A 22,186-nucleotide genomic window follows, 5' to 3' on the forward strand; every position below is an offset into this window, starting at 1 on the left:
CCGCGACTTCGAATTCCGAAATCCATAGTGTACCTACCTAAGTCCGCCCTGTAAATCAGAATTCTGAGGTTCATAAAAAATCTCAGATGGGTAACTAGGCTTAGGTAATTTAGACTTTTTTTAAAAGCCTAGTCTATCGCTCTATTCTTTCAAGAATAGCTTCAGCTGTTGCTAGTTACCACCCTACCGGCAAAGCCTAGAAACCAAAGGAGTATGGGTTTAATTAAAACTGCCATACCCCTTCCAGATTAGCCCGCTTCCATCTTAGACTGCATCATCACTTACCACAACGTGAGATTGCAGTCAAGGGCTAACTTGTATCTGAATATAATACCTAATATAAGTACTTAACCAATAAAATATCTATTTAGCTTTTCAAATAAGTAAAAGAACTTTTCAGCAATTCACTTAAAACTTGCCTAGACTAAGACAATTAATAACCCTATTACCCTAAAAATCACTCAACAATACCCCGGGGGTGCCAAAGACCGGTCCAATTACCGCGCCGCCCGCTATAGCTGTCCACACGAGCATGCTCGGGTTAACCCTGCACCGCCTCGCTAATAATAACCCTCCCACGGGCACATATTGTTTTTAACTGATAGGGTGGATTGTTTTAACCGTTTTACAATATATTTTTTTAATCTACAAGGGCAGAAAGTTGGATTATCATTCGGAGGTAGTGTATATAGGTACCTTTGTGGTAGTGTAAGTGTACCTAAGTGGTAAACTTTGCAATTTTTTTGGGAAGTTAGTATTTCAAAGCTCTTTTCACTAGGTAGGTACCTACCTACTTCCTACTTCATCATCATCATCATCAGCCTGTGGATGTCCACTGTTGGACATAAGCCTTCCCTAAAGAGCGCCACCACACCCGGTCCTCAGCCTTCCTCATCCAGCCACTTCCCGCCAGCCGCTTTATATCGTCGGTCCATCGTGCTGGAGGGCGTCCTACACTACGCTTGCTTAAACGCGGTCTCCACTCAAGGACTTTCCGGCTCCAACAGCCATCGCCTCTACGACAGGCATCGCCTGCCCACTGCCACTTCAGCTTGCTAGACTTATAGATAATATGGACAAAACTTTCTACTTAATTAATTTTTTTTGTAGGTACCTAAATGGTACTTAAATATGTTAAGTTGTTTGCTTTATGAGACTTTTTAACGAACAAATTAAAATTAGAGTTCGTAATCTTTAAGTACAAGCCGATTACTGCCGTGACGTCGGCATACAAACTTACTTACTCATCATGGTATTCAGGAGGTCGACTCGCACTGGGCGAGCATGGTGGACTATAGCCTAAGCCGTTCTCATTCTCATGTTCAATAGGCAGTGATGGGTGGTTTTATGGTATGATTGGTTTTGGATTGGAATCAACGCGGTGTCAAACAACATTTTTGAAAACGAAAACAAACACGCTCTACTTTCTTAATTAGTAACGAAAGTGGAGTTCGAATTTGAATAGGTATTCAAGAGCCCTTTCGCATTCGGCGGCTCAGGGTGGCATTCACAGAACGAATGTTTGCAAACGATTTCTCCACAAAGCAGCCGCGCGACAAATGGAAAGGGTACGCCCCTTGCAATTTGCTTAAAAGTTAAAACAAGCGACGTCGGCTTTTGTGTCCTAACCGCCAACACAATGATACACTCACGCGATTGAGTCGCCACCATCACTACGAGTAACGACAGGGCGGCAGTTTCACGTTTGTTAAAGCGCAAGTGTCAAAAAAATTGGCAAAGTGCGAATCGGACTCGCATACGAAGGGTTCCGTACGGTCGTACAAGACATAAAAACTTTATTCACACACCTTTTCATTTTTTTTAATTTTCATGGCGGCCATTTTGAATTTTTTATTAAGTATTTGATTTTACAAATAGAAACAAATACAATTTTAGAAATACACATTCACACAAAATTTCAACACTCTACCTATTATGGTTCACGAGATACAGCCCGCGAACAAGCGAACAGACGGACGGACGGACAAAGGAGGCTATTAGGTGGTGACAGAGTCCAGTTAGCACCCTTCGGGTGCGGAATCCTAAAAACGAACACAAAACCTTTTAAGGCAGAAAGTGAATTGAGTTATTTTATTCAGAAATAGTGGGTAAAATAAATTTGTTAGGCTATGTGCGTGTAAAATTCCAAATAAAGTTAGATTCTGAATGGTGGGCTTCGAATAACCAAAACCTTCTAAAATCAATGATTGTGGGCATGTCCTTGGTTACCTGAATATTTCTTTCTCTATGGGGGAGATGCTAAGCCTTGACTAGCCTTTAAAAGTACCGCTCCCATAACCAATAATGTAAAAGTATCGATATATTAACCTGCTAAACTTTTTCATAAAAGCTCTTAAGACTCCAATATTATAATCTTTAATTAATTATCAACATCAACAGGATGAAGTCAACTCTATAACAAATTAAAAATAAAAATTTGCTAACAATGGTTTTCTCCGCAGGTACTTGATGACAATGCAGCCTTTCCAATCAACGGCGCGGCTGGAGGGCCCGCGGGAGTCCTCCCCAGAGAGGGCCAAGTCCCCAGACACTCCTACAACACCTGTCCTCAACTTCTCCATAGCAAGATTGATGGAACCGGACAGAAAAAAGTCCGTATCACCTGAACGGCCACCGCCACCTGGTTTTCTATCCTACGGAGCTCAACTCTTGGATTCAGCTTTCAAACAGTACATTCCAGCTGCAAGAAGACAACTAGTCTCTCACTACCCACTACTTTACTACGGACCGGACTTGGTATCTTTGACATACGCCCATCAGTTACATTTACCGAGACCACCTCCTGTGCAATCTCCTCAAAGGCCTCCAAGTCCTCGAGCTCCAGCAGCCGACCACGCGGTGTCCTCCACCACAGGACCTACTCCATCACCAGCGAAGAACAAAAGCTTTGCTTGCGGTGCCTGTGGTAAAGTGTTCAATGCTCACTATAACTTGACAAGGCATATGCCTGTCCACACTGGGGCCAGACCGTTCGTCTGCAAAATTTGTGGCAAAGGATTCCGACAGGCGTCAACTCTATGCCGACACAAAATTATCCACACCTCAGAAAAACCACACAAATGTCTCACTTGCGGGAAAGCCTTCAACCGCTCGTCCACCCTTAACACTCATGCAAGAATCCATGCGGGTTACAAACCCTTTGTCTGTGAATTCTGCGGTAAAGGGTTCCATCAAAAAGGCAACTACAAGAACCACAGGTTAACCCACAGCGGCGAAAAAGCCTACAAATGCAGCATATGCAACAAAGCTTTTCACCAGATTTACAATCTAACATTTCACATGCACACGCATAATGAACGAAAGCCGTTTACTTGTAGCATATGTGCTAAAGGGTTTTGTCGAAATTTTGACCTCAAAAAGCATACGAGGAAACTACATATGGGTGCAGGGAGCTCTAACAATGATTCGTCTTTGGACACGCAAGATGAGTCCACGCAGGAAGCCAGCACGAGTCCTACGGAGGAAGCCAGCAGGGCAGCATTTAGGCCTTTCCTAGGAGCATCTTACCCTCGAATCTTGGATCCTGCGAGGATTACTGCCCCGAACACCTTTTTCTCGAAATTATTGTGACCCGAAAATTATTTCAAAAAATTTAGCGAATCTGATTGAATGAATTGATTGTGGATTTGATAGAGTGATAGAACGATACTCACATTGTATGTAGCTAATTGAATGTCTATATTTTGTAAATATTTTGAAGATATTATTAGGTGTAGTAGTGAATACATAGTTGCTAAAGCTATTTATATTCTTAAGTCTTGATGTGATAAAGAAATAATTATATTATAATTCGGCTCTTTTCGATTCCCTATCAGCTATCTTTTGTGGCAATAAGTAAATACTGATCAAATATCGTAAATCTAAATAAATACTGTAAAAACAATTTTATCCATTGCCCATTAAAATAAACTTATTTATTCTCATCTACCTACTACAATTTGTAAATAGAAAACATGATTATGTATTTATATAAATAGTTTTTATGTGGATTGTGTGATTATAGTTATAATTAGGTAGATTATAAGTATGTAAATTAAAGAAAAAAACTAAAACGAGTGTTGCTAAAAAGTCCGTAGGATATTCTGTTGAATCACAGGCGCTCTCTCTATAAGGCCAGGAACAAACCTAACGGACAAAACCAACCTAACCTGCAAACAAAGTTTGATTGTCAATAAATGTTCAATTTTCGAATTTCTTGTCCAATGATTTCTCAGTTTTCCATAACTAGAAGTTTCAAAACCTTGCCTTGCTTTGAATGTTTCGTCGTTGGTTTACCCGTAATTTTGAAACTATGAAGATCAAAAAACTCGCTTCCGCTCCACTCCGTCTGTGTGCGTTGGTCTTTAATGGCCACACGTCAATGCCCATCAACGCCATAATTATCGCGAAAATCAACGCGTTAAATTGAGTGGCCACACTTGAACGATTAACGTCTAATGCCAATTGAATTGGGGTTAAAATTGTCTAACGCCAAACGGCATTGTGAATGCCGTTGTACGTTGATCGTGGCTATACATCTACGTTTAACGGAAAACGGCGTTGAACATCGTGCTGTGGTTGGGACATTTAGACTTGGTGACTGAAAGGAAAGAAAAAGCTATCCCTCGCCTAAGTAGTTATTCGTCATGAAAGTTGAAACTGCGTGTTGTAAATATTATTGTTAATTTCAATGCAATATTATGAGTGTACCTATATCATCAAATTATAAATGCCTATTATGAAAGTCTATGTATTTTTATTTATCCCGGATAGAAAATGGAGGTCGGTAGAGTGTAGAGCTGCGAATTGATTATGCAACATAGCTAGTTTGTGTTTTAAGCAAGTGATATTTCTTGCTTGTAGGCTTATTATGAGGAGATTAGCATGCTTAAGAGTTCTCCATAATGTTCTCAAAGGTGTGTGATCCGCACTTGGCCAGCGTGGTAAACTGTGGCCAAACCCTTCTCACCCTGAGAGGCGACCCGTGCTCTGTAGTGAGCCGGCGCTGAATTGATCATGATCATCACATAGCTAGATGCATCATATTGTACCTATTTTTTAAAGGAGCCCGATTTTGACAGTGAACTTTTAGTAGCCTTGAGAAATTAGCTAACCTTGAGAAGTAAAAAGTCAAACTAACCGTTAAAACGGTAGGTTATTTTAACCTGTAATCACTGGCACAGTGGGAGGTCAGGCTTGTGCAGTGATCGACATTCGAGTGCGTATTGTCAACTGAACAGTCGCCGAAATTACTGGGTTTAAAGATTTGTTGGCCTTTGCAGTTACACGCCCGAGCTCCTCAAAGTTCACTCATAACTTAAAAATTTTGGAATCTAATTAGAAGAAGAGTTAATTCACAAGAGCTGTATCTACGTGGGTAAAGATATTGTAATTTCGATTGCAAAAACTATAAAAAAGAACTTAGTATTTGAAAAATAATAGTAAGGAGTAGAACGCATTTACAAAGTATTTTTTTAATTTACCTAAATGGAGTAGGTACTTAATTTAACATGAAATATAATGATTTTACATAGAGTAATTAGTAATTCTTTCACTGATCCATAATATCCACCCATATCCATACTAATAACTTAGTATAATAAATGCGAAACTGTGTCTGTCTGTCTCAGTGCTAGCTTTTCACGGCTCAACAGTTTAACCGATTCTGATGGGCAGGTACAGAGTTAGCTTACACCCCGGGGAAGGACATAGGCTACTTTTATCCTGGCAAATCAAACAGTTCCCACGGGATACTTGAAAGCCCATCCGTTTAATCGATTTATATGAAATTTGGTACCTACTTCCAGCTTGGTTTGGTACCTAGCGTCCCGGAAATTGACATGGGCAGTTTTTATTCCGGAAAAGCAAAGAGTACCCACGGGATTTTTAAAACAACCTCAATCCACGCGGACGAAGTCGCGGGTATCATCTAATAGGCTATAAATTACCTACACCTAAGTATCTATGTAGGGACTAGAGATCCTTTCGAATCAATCCGAATCGAATTACCTACCTGCCTAGTTTGTATAATTACGTAATTACTTGAATTAATAAAGATTAATTATAGAACAATCATTAGCGATTTTAAGCACCATGAAAGACTTGAATAAAGTTTTTGTATTTGAAAGGTTAAAAATTATCCCTTAGGTCTTTTAAACTTAGGTACAGGTAAACGGTTTTAGAACCGTTAAGCACTACACTTTGGCAGCCGCAGCCCCAAAAAACTTTAAGCGTCAACTACCGTAATACGAGCCTCTCTACAATAATAATTATTGTTCGTTTATAAATAATAGCATATCGCGCTGCGCCTTTGTGCGCGGCGGAAGCGGGCGCGTGCTAGTGTGCGCACACCTTAATTACGCGGAACAAAGCGCCAACGAACTTTGTGACTCACAAATGAACAATGGGGGAAAAAACAGATTTTATTGTAAATCGAGATCGATTCTCGAGTGACTTTAATTGTTAGGAGTCTGAATTGTGTAGGTAAGTAGGTATAGGTAATAGATATGACCCTAACGTATGGTTCTTATTAAGCGCGGGAAAATGACTAGCTTTTGGTCGCATGGATAAAGCGGAATTCACATTACGACAAAATACTAATGCACGCATCACGAAATTAGGCGTTTACACGTGCAATTGATAGTGAAATTAATGTCGTGAAACGTATTTCGTGCCAGTAATTTCATAATGTAAAATCCGCTTAACAGTAACTTACTATAATAATGATGATACGTCTTGGTATCATTACCTAGTTATATGAGGCGCAAAGTTCGAATCCTGCTGGTTCCGTAATTTTTGGCATGTACTTACTTAAAGTATTCAAAAATTAGTTAGAAGTAAAACCCTTTTAAAAATTAATAATTAACTAATTAATTGATCCATACTAAACTACTATTAGGTACTTATTAGATACTTCTTCTCTCTGGGCTGGTTTCCGCACTTAAGAGCGTTGAAGCATGAGCTTGGAACACAAGTTTAGGTATTTACCCGAGGTTCTTTGTTTGTTTCCGTGAACGGACGGACCCAGCGCAGTTTAGTTTATAACAAACCGTTTTGATCCTAGACGATTTTCAAACAGATTATTTTTTCAATATTTTTAAGTATGTGGTGTTAGTTTGTCGTTTTTTTCAAAACAATGATGTTTTTTAAAACAGTGTATTGTCTTTATAGATTAAGTACGAGTGAATAAAACTTATAATTGTAGTCAGTACTTAATACTAATCTTTTATATACTTGTGTAAGTATAAGAGAGTCAAGAAATTATACAAAATTCAACTTTCCTTATACATATTTACGAAAATATGGTTCCCTTATCATGCACAGTATAAATAGTTACACCTACTATAATAATTTTCACACATATATTTATAAAGGCTAAAATAAATGTGAAATCCGTCTAAAATTTAAACAGTCTTAAATATTTAATTTGCAATATTATCAAAAATATAATGCAATGCTAATACTCATAAAGACATTGAGCATTTTTTATTTATTTATGGTCCTTTACAATCTTTTCAATTTTGAAACGGATTTACGGATTGACGGCATTTTTTGCACAGACATAGTGAAGAATCTAAAAAGTGAAATAAGCTACTTTTCTCTCTAAAAACCAAACAGTTCCTGCAGGATAGCATGCTATCGTTCAGGCATTCGTCATTCAATAACGCCGCAACAGAGTTACGGACGCTTTTTTTGCAAAGACATAGCTGAGAATCTAATCACACTAATATTATAAAGGAGAAAGTTTGTATGTGTGTGTGTATGTTTGTTACTCCTTCACGCAAAAACTACTGAACAGATTGGGGTGAAATTTAGAATGCAGATAGATTATACCATGGATTCGCACACAGGCTACTTTTTATCCCGGAAAATCAAAAAAATTCCCACGGGAATTTTAAAAAACCTACATCTAAGTGAACGAATTCGCGGGTATCAGCTAGTCACATCACACTAATATTATAAAGGCGAAAGTTTGTATGTGAGTGTGTGTGTGTGTGTGTGTGTGTGTGTGTGTGTGTGTGTGTTTTTGTTACTCCTTCACGCAAAAACTACTAGGCGGATTGGGCTGAAATTTAGAATAGAGATAGATTATACTCTGGTTTAGCATATAGGCTAATTTTTATTCCGGAAAATCAAAGAGTTCCCACGGAATTTTTAAAAAACTACATCCACGCGAACGAAGTCGCGGGCATCAGCTAGTAAGTAATAAATGCAACTTTTTCTCCCGAAAAATATTATATGAACACTTCTCGCGGGATAGCATACTATTTTTCACGCATTTGTCATTCAATAACGCCACAACAGAGCTATAAATTGACGTCATTTTTTTAGGGATCAAGCAAAAACGGAACCCTTATAGGATCACTTTGTTGTCTGTCTGTCTGTCTTTCCGTCGTGTCTGTCAAGAAACCTATAGGGTACTTCCCGCTGACCTAGAACACATGATAAAATAACTTAGGCATTGCATAAAATATTGTAACAAACCTCAATTATTATTAAAACCTTGAATCACGCGAGTGATGCCGCGGGTAATAGCTAGTTCAAAAATAAAACCATCATAAAGATCCACGAGGGATGACCACGTGCAAATGATAGTAATTATCCTATTGTTTCAGGTGTTATGGTAGAGTGTACAATGTATACAACCAAAATCTAAATACAAAATACCGTACTAATGCTGTAAAAGACAATAAACTAATGCTATTATGCAAATGAAAAAAAAGAAATCATAATGGAATACAAGAAACCGCGCTAATGCCATAAAAGGACGATGAATCATCAAAATTTTATTTAGCGGCTAGGACAAATAGCAAGGCTATTGGGATATAGCATTGTCAGCCGGTAATAACTGTAAAACTATAAGCCTTTAAGAATATTTGATTCTGAAAAATTATAATTCTAGTCAATAACTAATTATACAAAATTCAACTTTCCGTTTATTTAAAAACATGGTTTTCCTTATCACAAACGGTATAATGAAACCTTGAGTATTGAGTTTTACATATTTATAAAAGCTCTTGAAATAAATGTGAAACCCATGTAAAATTTAAACAGTTAAAAATTTATTTTTTAGAAATTATTAAAAATATAGATCAATGCCACTGCTCTGATAGGCATTGATCTATTCTCTACCGAAATCGCGTTTTACAATTTTTTTCAAATTTTGAAAATTAAATTATTCCCTTTCAATGACAGGGAACAATAGATACCAATGCAGCTATTTGCTCGAGGCAATACTTATTTATTAACTAGCTGATGCCCGCAGCTTCACCCGCGTGGATTTAGGTTTCTAAAAATCCCGTGGGAACTTTTGATTTTCCAGGACAAAAGTAGCCTATCCGTAATAGCCCGTCCCCGGGATGCAACGCATTTCTGTACCACGTAAAAAACATCTAAACGGATGATCCTTTAAAAATCCCGAGGGATCACCAGGATTTAGGAATGCAATTCTTTACAGTATCATATAAACACAATTTAAAAATATACAAAAAGTTTTAATCTATCTTTAAGAAAAAATAGCGAGTATTAAAAATACCTAGTATTGAGAAGTGATAGTCGCACTACAATTTCAGGTAAATCGTAAGTAATCCGATAACAATTGCTAAGCAAACAAGCGTTACGTCCGTTCTCGGAGAGGCCTCGGCCGATACTAATTTCCTAGTTCAATTTACTATTGCTTGTTGCACGGTTTTGTAGTGTGTTTCAAGATTATTTTTTGGAAACAAATATTAATTAAATTTAAATATTTTTTTTCTGTTTTTATTGCAAATATGTTCTTCTTTAATGAGTACTTAGTTTTATTTATAAATGAAGAAAAATAACCCACCTAAATGACAGTTTTATGTGTCTGTAGTTTTATGAAATTATGACTTTTTTGTTTGAATTTTTATAATGTAAAAAATGCCAAACGAAAGATTTGGTTCTGTCATCTTACTAGTTCAGGACCTTTTCTTTGGTAAATATATCTCTTTGTGAGAATCGACCAAGTAACTTTTGATGTAGTGAACGTCAAAGATGACACGAAATCCAAAATTCAGTAATAGTCTTTTGGTATTTTAGGCAATAAAAGATAAACTATGAATAAATTGCAAAATGTTGTCTGTCAATTTAATAAAACAGGAAATATTCTACAAAGTAGTATATACATGTTTTACATAAATGCAGTGTTTAATAAAATATAGGGGGGCAAAATGGCTTAAGAATAGCTCATGCCGGTTCAACACTCTTTTCCGTCTGTTGTGCGTTTATTAGATACTTATAAATGCGAAAGTGCGTCTGTCTAGTTGCTAGCTTTTTACGAGCCATGTGTTTAACCGATTTTGTCGAATCTCAGGAAGAAAATAGTTATAGGCTAGGTACCTACTTTTTGTCTTGCGAAATCAACGAGGCTCCTGGAAAATTAAAAATTCCCGTGGGATTAGAGAAAACCTAAATCCACACCGAGGAAGTTACGAGCTTCGTCCTCTTTGGTACAGGGATACCTTGCATCCCAGAGACGGATATGAAGTCTACATTTATCCCGGAAAGTAAAAAAAAAATGGATAGAGTAGGTATCTACCTAATGCGAGCCAGACGAACTGCTTTAAAGAACTTACCTACCTACTAGATAATACAGTTAGCAACAAAGCTAAGTTTGCACCCGTCCATAGACGCTTGTACCTACCTATGGCAGCTGATGCAAACCTAACTTTGTTGCTGACTGTACCTTAGATAGATAGATAGGTGTTATCTACGTGTGCATATGACAGGAGTGACAGGCAATCTGTACACGGGAGTCGTATGCAGTTATCAGCGTGCCCGCCCACTGAGAAGAAGCCGCCCGCCCTCACAAAAGATTGAGATATTTTGTCACATACCACACGCAGCTGCAAGTGTGCAGTAAAGCACTCTTCAGTGCAGAGTCCAATTAGGTACGCAAACAATACGTAGAATATGAACCTTTATACCTATCATGAAAAAAATTCTAGTTCAACATTCGGTTTCAGGTCTACGTCGTTTAAGTACACCACAGGTCTGTTACTTATTTTATCTACGAGCTAGAGACCTTTGGCATGCGGATAGAGAGACAGCACAGTGAGATTAATAGGGCTCCGTTTTTAATACGGATAATTTTTGAGTACGGAACCCTAAAAACCAAGATGGCGAATTTCCAAAATGGCTGCCATGCAAATTAAAAAACATGGTATTATACATACTTAATAGGTATGTCTTGTACCTACTTACCTGAATGCGATATGGTCGGAATACGTTTCAAAGTAAGATAACTATACTAAGTGGGGTAGGTATTATAGGAAAGGGCTTTACATACTTGTACATTTTGAAACAGATTTAATTTATTTTATTGAATAATAGTTTTTGATTGATTGTGCAAAATGTAGGAAAAAATACCCGAATACGGAACCCTCGGTGTGCGAGTCTGACTCTCATTTGGCTGGTTTTTATCCTACAGGAGATTGTTAAGTACAAAAAATCGATAATCCCCTCTAACACCTCTCATTACTTGCTGATTTGTATCGACACCCACAAATATCATCGAAGAATACACCTAATATTCCTTAGTTACGGACAGACACACGCCGCGCCTTTATCTAATAACAAAACCGTCCTACGACACGACAGACAGACCGACGCCGCTCTCAAAAGTTCTTAATCCGGACATTGGAATGCTTCCGATTCTTTTCCGATTGTACAAAAGAAGTTCCACGTAGCTACCGGATAGCTCCGTACTAATAAATAACTAGGAAAGTACATCATTTATTATGAGTAAGTTTAGTCGTCCCGGTAGTCAAAAGTAGGTAGGTATACATCATAAAACAGTGGTCAAATGTTTGGATAGGCCCTACACAGTGCAACCACAACGCTGTTATTCTGTTCGAGCCTAATTATTTCTGATTTTTGTAGTCTGTAATATGTCTGTGATAGGAGATAGCGATGATAGATAATATTATACCTACTGGTAGCCCAGTTGCTATAGGCTAGGTAGATCGTCAGTTCAGCGGGTTGGAGGTCGTCCTACACTGCGCTTGCTGGTATGCAGTCTCTTCTCCAGAACACGTCTGCCCCAGCTGTTTTATGACAGACATCATGTAATAATAAAAATACAAACAGCATAGAATAAACCAGATGATACCCGCGTATGTTAAACGCCACGCAAACTCTTTGACTTTCCGGGATAAAAAGTAGCATAGGTAAGTAATAAGTGAAGGTAGTATCTAAGTTACCTCCGTTCCAAACAGCCAAATCCATCCAGAGTAGCTTTGCGTTAAAGAGTAACAAACATACACACACATATGCAAACTTTCGGCTTTATAATATTAGTGTTATTAGGAGCATTTATGTCGTACTTACTTAGTGATGTAACCCGCGCAAATCCGCTTTTTTGTGTCGTTGTGTGACTATGAGTTTCCGGTTTCCGCAACACAATACTTCAGCGAAGGTATCGGCGCCGACCAAGCGTTCATAACGTCACAATAAATGCGAGATGACAGAAATGAGATGATGCGATCCTATGCGTGCACGCTTCGCAATTATTTTGAAATGAAAAAGCTGACGTTATAGAAAAGTAGGTACCTACTTAGGCCTGAACAGAATCCGAATCTGATGTTCAATCTATAGAGCCCACTTTGACTTCGCTCAGACTTAAGACACTGTTAAAACGAGACAGCGCTATACCACGGTAATGGTATGTATACAGTATTCCAACTTCATACAAATGGACGAAACGCGAGCTATACCTACGCACCTCGATGTCGGCAGGCGCTCGACACGCAGACAGTCGCGACTGTGCCGCAGTGACGAACGGGCGGTGTTTGGTTTTTCTAACAATAACCACGCGATTTTTTCGTTGTATGTGAAACCCGATCAAAGAAGCCACAATTTCAGCTCAGAATGTCGGTATTGAAGGTACCGGGACTACAATAAGATTAATTCGCAAACTTTTTTGATTGTACTCAGCGATGATTTTATGAAATATATGCAAAAAATGGAGAAAATATTCCGAACTTCATTAAAAACCAAATATATAAATTGTAAAGTAGCTGCAGGTATCTATAACCAAGGAAAAGATATTCCATTTTCTCCATCTTGTCTATGTTGCCCAAAACAATTTTTGATTAAAAGCTTTATACTAGAATGCGGATTTATATAAAAAAAAGTATATTTACAATCACAAAACTAGATGGAAACACAAAGTAGGCAAATGTAATTAAACTGCTGGAGACGGGCAGCCCTACCGTATGTTTACGTACCGCGCAGCTGTAGGTATTTATTTCAAAGATACGGCCGAGTTAGAATACTGAATAGATAATATTACCGTGGCTATACCGCCGCGGTGGCTGTAGGTAGGTGCGTAGCGTTTTGTCTCGTTTTAACGTCTAAGCAAACTCAAAGTGCGCTCTATAGATTTCAACCTGAATCTAATTTCAAACCCCAGTAAGTACTAAAATTTTCGTAGATAAGTAAGTAAATCAAAAAAACAAAAAAGTGGTTAAAAAAGAAGCCTATGTTACTCCTTGGTTAATTATCTACTTGTCTGTGAAAGTACCGTCAAAATAGGTTCAGCCGTTCTGAAGATTAACCCGCTCAAACAGACAGACAGACAGATAGACACACAAAAATTTAAAAAACGTGTGATTCAGCTATGGTGCAAATAACCATATGGAGCTTAATATGAGATAGTTATTTCGGAATTACAGACAGACACTTCAATTTTATTTATTGGTAAGTACATATATAGATTTAGTATATAAAAAAAAGCTGTGATAGCCTAGTAGTTAAAACGTCCGGCTCCTAATCAGAAGTCGGGGGTTCGATACCGGGCACGCACCTCTAACTTTTCAGTTATGAATACACTTCTTTAACGGTGAAGGAAAACATGAAACAGGAAACATGTTCTCAAAGGTGTGTAGAGACTGCCAATTCGAATTGGGCCAGCGAGCGTGGCAGACTATGGCCTAAACCCTTCTCACTCTGAGAAAACACCCATGCTCAGTAGTGGGCTGACAATGGATTGAACATATAGATTTAGTATTGCCCAATTTGTCAATAAAAACAAACCGTCGTCGGTCTGTCCGCCCCCGCCGGATGGACAGCCGCTAATAGGCTTACCGCGTATTGTGACACACAGACAGACGGATTACACCATTGTCAGTAGATTTGCGCAGAAAACTCGTGTTTTGCACAATTTTCCATCGCAGGGGGATTACGATTTTATCCTGGCAACTATTCTTTGATTGGGGTTCAATAAGATTTTTTATCTGTGTGTCTAGGTATACCTACAATATATACCTAATTAAGCATAAAAATAAATAAAAATCTGTTTTATCCCTTTCATATGATACCCTACTTGGTATAGTTATCTTACTTTGAAGATTGAAAATACTAATTACTTATATTATTTGTAGAACATATTTTTTTTTTGTGATGTAACTACAAATTCACGGTTTTACCTACTTGTGCTATGAGACCTACCTACCTGCCAAATTTCATGATTTTAGATCAACGGAAAGTACCCTATGAGTTTTCTTGACAGACAGACAGGTATGTCGTACCTACAGACGCCAGACGGACAGACAGACTGACAAAAAAGTGATCCTATAAGGGTTCCTTTTTTCCTTTTGAGGTATAGAACCCTAAAAATAACGGTCGATTATGTAAATAAAAAACCAACATTATAAAAATTATGTGATCATGAATAAAGTCTACGATTACGATAATGATAAAATCATACCTGACATACCTACTGTAGCTATAAAACATGACCAATAGGTTCCTTCAACCTAATAATACCTAAGTTAACAGGGTATTAATTATTTATTAATGTAATAAAGGGCATTGCCACAGGTTCCGATTTAATAAAAATATTGTCTACGTAATAATTTAGTTAATACGTACCTACCTACTTACTAACGAACATTTAATAAATCTACCTGCATCATAAAACTTTCCAACATAAACAAATAAACCAATCAATCCATTCGAGCAGACTGAAGCACCCTCGTAGAGTTAGTTTAACAGTTTGTAATGAACTGACCGCGGCCGAGCCGGGGGCGGGTCGTTTCTGAGTGTAGCAATAAACATTGAGTTACTGCACTCCAATCGCAATCATATAAAACACACCGGGAAAATAATAACAGCGGCATAGATTACGTCCTACGGGAGAGGCGACAAGTGGTTAAAATTTCTCTGAGAGTTTATGACTTTTCTTCCCTCGAATCTGATATTTTATTTCTTTTAAAGTTACACGGTCTCAAGTATTTACATAAGAGTATTTAAAACTAGTTATTTTCACGGAAATCTAGCAAACAACAGTACTTAATAGATATTAGTTTCTAGAATGTGTCTACTTTTGTAGACACATTTTAGACATAAAGTTGGATTGGTTATCGTTGGATTGGTAAATCAGAACCAAACTTATAGTACACGACAGGTCGAGATGGCAATCGGGGCATCAGGCCGGGGGAGGGGGAGGGGGGGGGGCACGCACGTCACTCCGCGCCCGAGTTAGCGCGGGGCCTGTGCGGGTGTGCGGGGCGTCCCTATCCCAATTGCTATCTCGACTTCTCGAGTACTAATAGGTTTGGATAGAGTGTGTGACGGAGAGACAGCCGTCAAAATGGTGTAGACTCTCTTAGGTACTCATATTATGTTCTGTATTTTGTGATGTCGTCCAGTCTTTGCCGCGGCCGTACACCGGCGGGGAGCGCGCTAAGAGTTCGCAGATTTGTTTTATTGTTCCTCCCCCTCCGGCGCGGAGGGATGTAAAAAACTCGCGCAATATGCTCCTCATAAACCCCTCCGCCGTCGCGTCGCGTCGCTTCGCATCAGACTTGCACTTCGAGCACTGTAGTGTTAGTACAAGTTCCAATTCGAGTTCGAAAGAACTGCCTCGTTGGTCTAGTGGTTTACGTGTTCAACTGCGGATGACGAGGTCCTGGACCCGGGCGGGCCAAAAATAGGTACTAATTGGGGTTTTCTGTTAAGAAATTCACAGTGCAAGCCCGGAGTTAGGAAGTTGGCATTTGTCACTCCCGCGCGGAGAGGACGTAAAGCCGTCGGTCCTGCACTTGATCTCTCTTCGGTCGTGTCTTTCTGTCCTATCGGCTATAAGAGTGAGGGAATAAAGCGTGCACACACTTATCCGCTACAATATTTCCTGCATAGTTGACTCTACGGAGATTAGCTGCCGCAGGCGAAATTCGGTCGGGATTATCTACTTATTTAAAAGTTCGAACATCTCAATAACGTTGATAGATTTCGAGTACCAAACCACTATACCTATTTTAGCTAATGTATCTAATGCAAACAATCACTAAACAAAATTTATAGGTCAAAATCTAGTGTTATCCCTTTTTTAGTGTTTCCATAGTCAAAAAGAGAAAGATTCTCTCGCATAAATCTGTCTCTTTTTAACTGTCTTCAGTCAAAGTGAAATTATACGCTTTACTCTGTAGATTTCAGCCTTAAACTTTGCCAGACTTAAAAGATAACAAGATCTATGCATAAATTTAAGTAGGTACCTACTTACTTATCTCGTTTTAATTCTGTGCAAATTCAAATTTGTGCTCTACGGATTACAACCTGAATCTAGGTACCAATATAGGTACGATTCTAAAATAAGGAGTTTTAATTTCATATTACTTTGACGTTGTATGGACGTTATAGTATTTCAGTACTCGATATCTATCAACGTTAACGAAATGTGGAACCTCGGACTAAGGATACCTACTGAGCTCTGTCAAATTTATTGTTTTGACAACTCGACGAGAGAAATGTGGTACGATTTGAAAACTATTGTGATTTTGTGGGGCTTAAATCGCTTTTGTTTTTTACATTTTTTTGTTTGACAGATTGAATGTGGTTTTGTTTAAGAAAAGAAATGGGGTTAAAGGTTTGCACTCTCATTTTAATTAATAAAAAGTAAAGCCTTCTTTTATAGAGAGCCTGTGAGGCCCAGACCTTCGTTATTCTATAAAAGCTGAAAGTTTCTCTGCGAACTCAGCGACTATGAAGTTTGGAATACCAGTTTGGATCATCGTGACTTCGGCAGATAACAGATAACAAAGGTGTATAAAATCCTTTGTCAAAGTACCTATATTATAATGAAAATTAGTGTACTTAGTTCTTTTTATATTTTCTTCGGAATAGTACCTATCAAAAATCACGCCATGCATTGCCAAACTAGTAGCGTGGTAATCCCCTGCCAGACACCCTTAAACTTTAACTAAAGTTTAATAGTTTATTTAACAGGGCTCTCTCCGTCACTCGCTTCATACAATCGTAGTTCCAATTTTATTTGAATATTAAGCAACCAAAGTCCATGAAATTTTGCAGACATATTCTAGAAACTAATATCTGTGTCTGTGGTGTTTTAGATTTTTCTAAAAATGTAGTTAGTTTTCTTAAAATTACAGGGGCTCAAAGATTTGTACTTATGTAAATTTTTAAGACCGCGTAACTTTGAAACCGAATATTTTAACAGAATAGGTGAGGTCAGAATGATGAGGTCACATCAGACCATGCCATGTCCGAGTCTTTCGAGCCTCGTCCGTGTTACATTTCTTCATACAAAATTGCAATCCGTGGAGCGTCTGCGCCCCGGACGTGGCAGGGCTCGAGCCCGGCACGGTCTAGCATGAATTTGTCCATTGTGGAACTGTTTTGGCAAGAACCAGTGGTAGATTCAGTAGTTACCAGTATAGACGGTCTTATGACAAATTCGAAAAGCACTTTTAGGGTTCCGTACATCAAAGGGACCTAATAACGGTTCCTTTTTTCTCTGGAAATACGGGCAGATTCAGTAGGTAGGTACCAAGTAGACGGGTTTTTGGCAAATTCAAAAGCATTTTTAGAGTTCAACCTTTAAAGGTTGATCCCTTTTCAAGAGAAAAAAGGAATCGTTATGTGTTTTACGGAACCCTAAAACAGTGGAGCACCTCCTTTGACATTTCAAATGATAAAAATAATAATCACAGGAAGCCTCGTCGTGAAATTTTTATGACAAATCAGTGGGCGAGAGAGATCCTCCAAATATTAAGCTCTCGAGATGACAAGCTTCACAATGGGTCGCGGACAAAGCCGGGGCGGAAATACGCTATTGTGCTAATATTGTGGAGATTTATATTGGGCTAATACCTGCGTGATTGCAGTGAGAGCTAATGAGGTAAAAAGATTAATACAGTTTAATAGGTCTTTACGCTTTCTAGATTTTAAAAGCCTCAATAACTGAACGGTTGAGGAGTGGACTGAATTCCGAAAGGTTGGTGGTTCAAATCCCACCCGTTGCACTATTGTCGTACCCACTCCTAGCACAAGCTTTACGCATAGTTGGAGGGGAAATGTGGAATATTAGTCATGTTTTAGCATGGCTACTGGATCTTTAAAAAAAGCTATGTAGGTAGTAATAGGTACCTACCTAATCTATGCCTATTAATATAAAACATACTTAATATAAAGCAGTTGGCCAGCGTGATAGACTATGGCCTAAAACCTTCTCATTCTAGACCCTGGCTCAGTTGTGTGTGAGCCGGCGATATAGGTTGATGATGATAATAATAGGATGACTCTGGTTCGCTGTTTTGAAGTCATTCAGTTAAAAAGTTAAAATACTTAGGTATCCTAGATGCGATTTATCCACATTTTTTTTTTTTTTTTTTATTAACTATCAAATATTGAACGTATTACAAATGCTTTTAACACAACTAAAAAACCACTAAGGTTTAGTATGTGGCTTATCATTCCGTCCATTAATCGATTTTGGGTATAGTACTTCCATAAATAATATATATACATTATTTATAGAAGCACTAGGGAACATTACAAGATAATAATTTGTTATTTTTAATTTTTCAAAAATGGGAATTGTTAATATTTGTTTTGAAAGTATGATTTTAACTTGTGTTTAAGGTTAAATTCGGTAAGTCCTGACCTAAAAGTATTATCTAAACTATTTATTAGGCGAGGGATCATGTACGCGCTGGTGCGCTCACCATATTTATTTTTTGCAAAGATGGTAAGTAACTAGTTTTTTTTGAGTTACTTTGCGTGTCTGAATTTTGTTAATAACTTCCTTTTGTATGGCTAAATTAAAAAATTGTTCTTTCAGAAGCGTAAATTGTACTTTGTCATAAATATTAATCACTTTACAATACTTAAATATAAGATTTTCATTATTTTTTGCAAGTAGTTTAATATTAAGAGGAACAATGGTTTTTAAAATCCTTAGTTGCAACTGATAAACATGTTGTAAGTGCGACTTGTCGGTTCGACCATAGCTACTCAACTCATAAGCAATTATGGAGTCGGCAAGAGCATTGTACAGCATCAATTTGACTTTAAAATTTAACCTCTTTCTAATTATAAATAAGTTTGCCAAGAATGCTCTGAGCTTATCACATACATGCTTTATGTGCTCATGCCAGTTGAACTTATGGTCAATTATTAATCCTAAGTATTTATGCGAGTTAACTATTTCAATAGTGGGACAATTACAGTTGCTATGTGGTTGGTGCAAACAGTTATGATTATGCGCAATAAGTTTATGTTTTAACATGCTGTTAGCTTTTAAATTTGGTGAATGTATGTGGACTAATTTTGTCTTTTGAGAGTTTAATATTAAACCACTGTCATGACACCATTTATTTAAATTATCAAAGTCTTCCTGTAGCATAAGCAAGGCATCATTGACATCTTTAGCTGCTACAAGCATGCATGTATCATCAGCATATTGGTACGTAGTACAGTGGCTAAATATCTTATTCATATCATTCACATAAGCTATAAAATGCAATGGTCCAAGCACGGAACCTTGAGCTGTGCCCTCAGTTACTGTGATTGGTGCGCTATAGCTGTCACAGATCCTAACGCGGTAGCTTCTATTACTCAGATAGTTTTTACACCAATTTAAAAGAGATCCCCGTATACCTGAGTTTTCTAATCTTGTAATAAGCTTGTTGTGATCTAATGTGTCAAATGCACGAGAAAAATCAATAAATAAAGCCAGAACATGTAGTTTTTGGTTCATCCATGAATTAACTTGATCTGTAAAGTCTGACAATAACATTGTCGTATTCTTACCGGGCCTAAAACCAAATTGGCTAGAGCTTAAAATATCATTTTTTTGATAGAACACATGTATTTGATTACAGATATATTTTTCTACTATTTTATCTATGGAAGATGTTAAAGTGATTGGCCTATAATTATTTATGTCATCATATTTACCTTTCTTGTGTACTGGTCTTACACAACCTACTTTAAGTTCATCAGGATACGACTCAGTTTTAATACAGGCAGTTTTAATACATTCCACACCATGATACCATAATAAAATAATTACCTACGATCTCGTGAATACGTGAGATGAGATGACAATTGAATAAATAGACACGTCCATCAATAGAGCGAGCCGAAAAGGATGCGATTGTCGCCAAACCATAGATAAACCACAAATAGACGCGAACGGAAGTGATTGTGCAAGGATTACACGGATTATTGCGTTAGAAAGGGACCACTATGTGCGAAAGGCTACCGGGCCTCTGCAAACCACATGCATAGAAAATCGAAATGGATTGCATTGACATTTTTTTTTAAATTTTTAGTCCAATATTCCAATAATTGTATGTAGCAAGTCTATGTTGGGCTAAATAGGTTGTTTTTTTTATTCCGTTACAAGTTAGCGCTTGAGTGCAATCTCACCTGGTGGTAAGTGATGATGCAGTCTAAGATAGATGCGGGCTAATCTGGACGGGGTATAGCAGTTTTTATCAAACCCATACCCCTTTGGTTTCTTCGCGGCATCACTGGAACGTTCACCAGCCTCCGGATTTTTAACATTTTAGCTGTATGGTAAAATGCCTCGCCTCGAGTAGGCAAGGCGGCAGTGCAGGTCGGGTGCCGAATGGTCCTATAATGAGTTATGACCTTTAATGTTAGCTCAGTTTAGGCGGCGTTACATTGTAATTTCCGCAAGGTCCCGAGGGAGCACGGTATCGCGGCATATGCGTGACTCCCGGCGGGACGCGCGTGTTTGCTCTTCATTCGATCAAATATTGGCCAAATAATTATAACTGTTTGTTAGTGTAACTCTGTAATCGGTAGATAGGTATTTGATGTTGATTTTCCACTGTGAATACCTATACTTAATGTAAGAAGATAGGAATCGGTGGGTAGCAAAATCAGACATCTACATCGATTTATTGAAAATTATAAAACTTCCAGTGTGTTTAAATGGAACGTTAAATTTCAATGGGATGGGAGTTGGGACTTGAATGAATTTTCGGTAACCATTTCTAAGGCTTTTGTATCGCTGTATAAGTACCTAAGTTCATTGACAACCCTCTACTTATGTAGAGCATGTATGAATTATGGAAAGTTTTATTTAACAATAGATAGGTACCTATATAAAGTCAAGTTATTAAAATTAATATGACTAAAAAGTAATTTCACATCCAAATTAGAAACAGGGAAGCACTCATGTCTCATTACAAATGGTAAAACTAAAGTAATTTCCGCCACACGCCTTGGCGTAATGCAGGGCGGGCGACGACGCGCGGCGCCAGGCGTTGTACCTGCATGTACCAGGTTTATCCACACTTGAACATTACAATCATTATTATCATAATGAAAATCAAAAGGAGTCTCAAAAGAAGCAAATGAATGCACTATGCAGTGCTTGTGTAGGTACCTACCGAATAGTAGTAATAGTGGTAATAAACTAAGGGTAGTTATTGGACTATACCTAATTTAGATTTACTTAGAAATTAATCGAAAGTAGAAGTTTAAGTTAGAATAAGTTTTACTAACTTATTAGCCTAAGTATAGGCTAGATGGTGGTAGCAATAAAGCTATCATTAGGTATAATATAATGGAGCTTTATGGCAGAAAAAAATTTATCAACGTCCTGATGGCGCCAATTCATGCAATTTCCAGTTTCTTTAATACGAATCGACGATTCGAATCCAAAAGAATTTACAAAAAGCGAGCTAACTAGTTTCTTTAAGTAATTATGGAAGTAAGTATAAGGAAACAAAACTTTTACGAAATTGCTTTGAGGTAAAGTCGCGAACAAAAGTTATAAATAAACATCGTTTAAACATCGATTAGCGAAATTCGCAATCACATTCCCAAAACCAGCCACTCGTCGCTAACCGATAAATTGAAATCGTTTACTTCAACTGTTTTAATAACC

The 22,186-nt window shown here is 37.8% G+C and overlaps 1 protein-coding gene across 2 annotated transcripts in view; it reads left to right on the forward strand.

The window, feature by feature from the left end:
- Nucleotides 1-21,397, forward strand: part of LOC123877279 (fez family zinc finger protein erm-like) — a 30,047-nt gene extending 8,650 nt beyond the window's left edge. Inside the window, exons 2-3 of one of the 2 annotated variants that reach the window (XR_006798548.1) lie at nucleotides 2,463-3,855; nucleotides 21,387-21,397. Coding sequence is in view for 1 of the 2 variants with exons in the window: in XM_045923902.1 (XP_045779858.1) it covers nucleotides 2,470-3,591 (1,122 nt within the window). In the remaining variant the exon portion in view is untranslated. Of the gene's footprint in view, nucleotides 1-2,462; nucleotides 4,723-21,386 lie in introns of those variants that run through there. The other variant, XM_045923902.1, reaches the window with a different exon arrangement.
- Nucleotides 21,398-22,186: the final 789 nt, after the last annotated feature.

Source organism: Maniola jurtina, chromosome 23 (assembly GCF_905333055.1).
Source record: "Maniola jurtina chromosome 23, ilManJurt1.1, whole genome shotgun sequence".
NCBI lineage: Eukaryota > Metazoa > Arthropoda > Insecta > Lepidoptera > Nymphalidae > Maniola > Maniola jurtina.